General features: G+C 40.4%; 1 protein-coding gene across 1 annotated transcript in view; it reads right to left on the bottom strand.

The window, feature by feature from the left end:
* LOC106871291 (ras-related protein M-Ras) overlaps nt 1–5,905 on the bottom strand; it is a 32,356-nt gene that overhangs the window by 3,671 nt on the left and 22,780 nt on the right. The window contains exons 2-4 of the mRNA XM_014917674.2: nt 4,279–4,432; nt 2,994–3,093; nt 1,848–1,927 (exon numbers count right to left, since the gene is read on the bottom strand). Coding sequence (XP_014773160.1) covers nt 1,848–1,927; nt 2,994–3,093; nt 4,279–4,432 — 334 coding nt within the window. The remainder of the gene's footprint in view (nt 1–1,847; nt 1,928–2,993; nt 3,094–4,278; nt 4,433–5,905) is intronic.

Here is a 5,905-nt window from a genome sequence, read left to right as displayed (position 1 = left end):
CTCTCACTAGCCATTCTTCTATCCCAAGTTTCCTCATTGACCACCAGATAAGGGATCGGGGGACCCTGTCAAAGGCTTTCTCCATGTCAACGAAAGCCAGGTACAGAGGTTTATCCTTGGCTAGGTATTTCTCTTGCAACTGTCTCACTAGAAATAAGGCATCAGTAGTGCTTTTACCTGGCACGAACCCAAACTGCATCTCATCTAAATTGATTCGCTCCCTAATTAGTTGGGCTATGACCCTCTCTGTAACTTTCATAACCTGATCTAACAGCTTGATGCCTCTGTAATTATCCTTAATATTTAAAAAAATCAAGTTTGCATAAGAATGCTGGTTAAATTTAATTAAGGCAGCCTAAAATTGTTTGTTGTGATTTTCTTTGTATCCAGGGTGTTAAATTAATGTAGAGTTAAGCAGTGGAATCGGTCCTAACTTATACAAGAATTCAGTTTTAGAAGCGGTACATCAAGTCCCTATCATAAAAAGATAACTTAAAGGTTTAGTGACAAGAAGGCTATCAGATTGCAAAAAACCCATCCAACCATGCCAACATAGAAAAGTGGATGTCAAACGACAATGATGATAACGACTTGTTAATTAATTGCTTGTCTTAGGAAAATGATTTTTAAAAAATTGTAAGTTTAAACATTTTGGCAGTTTTCTTCCAGTTAGTCATACATGACAAGGGAGAGAACCTCTGCATCTCTTGAACCACACTCTCCAGTCTTAAATGAGAGCAAAGCATCTAAATTTTCCCCTTAAATCAAATCCTATAGACAGACAAAACGAAGGGATGGTCATGGCTGGAACATCTTTGATCATAGATGTGCTTGATCAGGTCTGACCTAGGGCTAAACAACAACAGAAATGAAATATGAGCAGTTCCTGTAAAATGAAGCCAGCATAATTATGTATTTCATTTTGATGACCATCGATAATAAAATCAAGAATTCCAGTTAACTGAATCTCTTTCTTTTAAACTTGTTTCAAGTGATGGCTTCCAGCCTCATTCCCTGTTGAAGTTAGCTGCTGTGGCTTTCCATCTAGTCCAGAAGATAGGTCTAGAACCCAGACAACCGAAGAGGCAGCTGAAACTAGCTCCAACAGACAAAGCTTTTATTAAAAGACACGTTCAAGATGTCGATCAAAATGTTTTCTACCTAAAATATGAACATCTAAGTCTCCAAGTAAGGGACGAAGGAGAGGACAAACCAACTTAGGTGAGAACTGGACTCCAGAGGCATAAAATCTTCATTTCAGTGGTTTATTTCTATGCCAAGTTATCTGGTCAAGCTTGCTCAAATTTGCCCAATTTGTTGATAATAGCCATTACAGACCCACACAGAGATCAGGAACGACATTCAATGTCCAAACAGGACCAGTTGATAAAGGTCATCCTGTTTATATCTATGCCAGGCAGATCTCCAGCATCACTAACAAGTCTTTGCTGAGTTCTCCAACAATGTCCTGAAAAACATGCATTAGTGATTGGAAGACCATCACACACACACACACACACACACACACACACTCTTTGGTTGGGTGGCAGATTTTTGGCAAGCACTGGTGATGGCACCACATAAAAAGCATCTAGTACATTCTGTAAAGTGGTTGGCACTAGGAAGGGCATCCAGCTGCAGGAAAGGCATGCCAGAACAGAAAATGGAACCTGGTGCAGCCCCTGGTCTTACCAGTTCCTGTCAAACCGTCCAACCCATGCCAACATGGAAAACAGACATTAAATGATGATGATGGTGATGTTCAGGATGGTGTGTAAGATGTACCATAAAGACAAGTTAACATTGGTCAAATATTTGCAAATTCGCTTCAAAAAGAAGTCACTTACCGAATAATTCGGACAACTTGATGGAATGCTGCATCGACGTTGAGGGGTGGGTCTTTTGCACTGGTTTCTATGTAATGGATCTGAGAAAGAAAGAAATTAAAAAACTAAATAAATGATAATTGTTTAATTATTACAATATTCAAAAAAAAAAAAAACTCATTAGGAAATGGAAATAATTGAAGCCAAGAATAGAAATGAGATCACAGACTCAGTTTGTTGAGAACTTAACATGTCCAAAGAAGAAAAAAGATTTATTAGATAAGTGGAGTTGAATATCCTGCTTAAGCATGTTAGGTGATTCCAGCAATGGTCCATAAATACAAGTTCCAGTGTCTCTAGCACTCGGTCATTGTATCATCATCATCATCATCATCTAATGATAATATAGACACACAGTTAGCAGATGGTGGGGAGGGAGTGACATGATTACATTGACCCCAGTATATATAACTGATTCCATAGAGATCAATAGCAAATAGGATCATCTTTTTAAATGTAACAATGTAAAAGAAAATGTGTGTATGTAGACAAACAGACAGAGATACAGATATCAATATATATATATATATATATATATATATATATGTTTATGTGGTGCAAAAATTATATAAAGCACAAAAACAAGGTAAAGTAGCACAAAGAATGTATCAGGTTTACATTCAGGAAAATTATAAGGAAAAATCTTTTGTTTTGAGTCAACATCCTTCAAAAGAAAGAATAGAGAAAGAGAGAAGAAAAATGGAGAGAGAAATGAACAAAGGTGTCTCAATTAAAAATTTTCTTTTAATTAAATATCACACTCTCTCTCTCTCTCTCAGTTGAAAGATCGTTGTCTTGCAAGCTACTTGGCAACCCTACTGGTACCATGTAAAAAGCACCCAGTACACTCTGTAAAGTGGTTGGCATTAGGAAGGGCATCCGGTCATAGAAGCCAAGCCAAAACAGACAATTGGAGCCTAAGCTCTTGTCAAACTGTCCAACCCATACCTGCATAGAAAAGAGACATTAAATGATGATGATGATGTGTGTGCATGTAAAAGAGAGAGAGAGAGAGGAGAGAGAGAGAGAGACAAACAGACAGACAGACAGACAGAGTGTGTGTGCAAACAAGTAAGCCTGGATAAATAGTACAGCCAGGTCTCTTACATTGAGCTGGTTGGCAAGATCCCTTCCTTGTTCTTCAGTGATTTTCCGTTGATGGACAAGATCGACTTTGTTGGCAACTAAAAGCATCGGATAGGAATCTCTAGAAAAAAAAAAGAAAAACAGAAATAGTGAATAAAACACAGGTGGTTAACAGAAACACAGGTGGTTAACAAGTGAACTTGACAAGTAGCTTCAAAAGGGAGTGTTTATGATAAAACTACATTTGTTATAATTATATAATTATTAAATCAGTTAATTAAACGGTTTCAAATTTTGGCACAAGGCCGGCAATTTCGGGGAGGGGTAAGTCAACAGCATCAATCCCCTAAGCCCTAGGCCCCAAAGCCAAAGCTTAATCTTGTTTCCACAGAATTAAAAGGAGCTGGGGTTATGGCCAAATCCTTCGGACAGGACACCAGACCCTCACAGAGTTCACTTTCCAGTTATTCTTAGAGCTCTTTCATAACCGAGTGGATTAGAGCAATGGGAAATGTGAAATGGAGTGTTTTGCTCAAGAATACAATGTACCATCAATTGACATCTTGATGGGCTTCACTCTTGTTATCACCAACTCCCTAGAATGGTAAGTCCTTCTTTAACAAATGCTGAATTTAATATCAACTTTATTTCCAATTTTCTGCATGCGTGCGTGCCTATTAATTTATCTCAGCTAAATACCAGAACTGTAACTTTTCTCTGGGTTTACTTGATCCGAAGGAAGGAATTAAGCACCTTAACCCCCAACCCTAACGAACGGCCCAGTCTAAAAATCCTTAACTTGTCTTTGAGTATTTTTGTCACAAGCATTTGAGCCCATCATCGCCCCGCCCCACATTCTTTTTCTGAAGACATTGACCTATAGACGTTCAAACCGGATTACATCATATCCCGTGTTTGGAAAGTCCTGAATAGCTCATGGGAACTATCGCTTCTCTCCCGAGAAAAGCATCCAAATTATCTTTTGACAAGTTGAATGTTATGACGAGGTTGAACATAAAGGGAGACGACTCTGACACTTTGGGTCCGACATTGTTTTTGAATTTTTTCTCAAATGGAAATTGAGGCATGTGGCTTAGTGGTTAGGGCATTCGGCTCACAACTGTAAGGTCATGAGTTCTATTCCAAGTGGCACATTGTGTCCTTGAGCAAGACACTTTATTTCACATTGCTCCAGTCCACTCAGCTAGCAACAATGAGTTGTACCTGTAATTCAAAACATTCATTTCTGAGTAACATTGGAGTGGGTTGGTGCTTCAGACAGTTTTTACTGATAGGTAGAACTCACCTGTCTTTTACCCGCAGAATTTGTGTGTAGAAATTTGTAATGCTGTTAAAACTGTGTGGATCCGTAACAGAAAACACCAGCAAGAAACCATCACCCGTTCGCATATATTGCTCCCGCATGGCACTAAACTCTTCTTGTCCAGCTGTGTCAAGCACTGGAAGTAAATAAAGAATATAACAATTTAATCATCATCATCTAACGTCCGTTTTCCATGCTGGAATGAGTTGAATGGTTTAACAGAATCCAGTGAGCTGCAGGATTGCACCACGCTCCACTTGTCTGTTTTGGCACGATTTCTACTGCGTTGATACCCTTCCTAATACCCACCGCTTTACAGAGTGTAGAGGGTACTTTTAACATGGGCACCAGCACTAGTGGAGTTGCCAAGAGACTTGCAAGACAGGAAAGGGCAAGAAAAAGAGAAGGGGAAAAAAGGGAGCAGTCCTCTCAACCGAGTCGTAGAGGGGGGGGGGGTCGAGAAGATGGAGAGAAGGGGTTATGCCAGGGACAAGCAGAGTGAGAAGAGTCTAGCTATAAAGATGATACAATAGCTACCCTGCATTTATATAAGGGTAGGAGGGAGTATCTGGGAAGAAGATAAGATGGTAACAACGCAAAACTCTGAAGAAGCGAGAGATGATATGGGTAGTGGATGAGGAGGGGTAGGGAAACTGTTATAGGGGTGGGAAGGGAGAGTACCAGATGGTTAGGGATGGGGGTGTAGTGAGCGATGAAGAGAAGTGGGAGTGTGGCTTGATGGGAAATATCAGTATGAGGGTGGGGTACAGGAAGAAAGATAGGAGTGGCTGATGGATGATAAATATGGGGGGAAATAGGATGTGGTGAGTGAGGTGGAGGAGGTATGGGGAGGGAGATGTAGAGGCTGTTAAGGGTGGTTATAGTAAAGGGTGGCAGACATGGGAGGATGCTGGGAATGACAGCTGATATATTGAGGATGGCAGAGGCATCTGGGAAGGGATGATAATGAGAGCAGAAAGGACACAGAATTACATTCCTATTCTGTCCTCAGGTGATTGCAGCAACCAAACCGTATCATTGATAGAGAAGTAGTGAATGTTAGGGAGTGAGATGGGGCAGGGCACCACCACAGGTACAAGCATAGCAAGGTGCTTTTAGGGGACCATTTTTTAGCTGTGGTGTTTGGGTCTTCTCAAGCACAGCAATTATCACCAATTATCTCGATCCTTTGACATCTTCCTAAATCTCAGCATTTTGAGACCAGCCTTCAATATTCCATCCCATGGCTTCCTGGGTCTCCCTCTTCCACAAGTTCCAGTCACTTTAAGCAATTGACATTTCTTTAAGCAACTCTCCTCATCCATAAACACCACATGACCAGCCAGTCACAGTCTTCTCTACTGTACTCTAATCTCATTCCTCTTATGCTTAACTCTTCTCTCAATACATTCGTACTTTGTCATCTGTGCACACTGACATTGCACAGCCAACACAGCATACAAGCTTCATTTCTTTCTAGTTTTTGCATGTCCTCAGCATTCAGGGCCCATGTTTCACTACCATGTAGCATTGTTGTTCATACACAAGCATCATGCAATCTTCCTTTCATTCAGAGAGAGAGAGAGAGCAGAGAGGGAGAGAGAGAGCA

Source organism: Octopus bimaculoides, chromosome 9 (genome assembly GCF_001194135.2).
Source record: "Octopus bimaculoides isolate UCB-OBI-ISO-001 chromosome 9, ASM119413v2, whole genome shotgun sequence".
In the NCBI taxonomy this organism is placed as follows: domain Eukaryota; kingdom Metazoa; phylum Mollusca; class Cephalopoda; order Octopoda; family Octopodidae; genus Octopus; species Octopus bimaculoides.
Note: the sequence above shows the minus strand (reverse complement) of the source record. Positions and strands in the feature narration are given on the sequence as shown.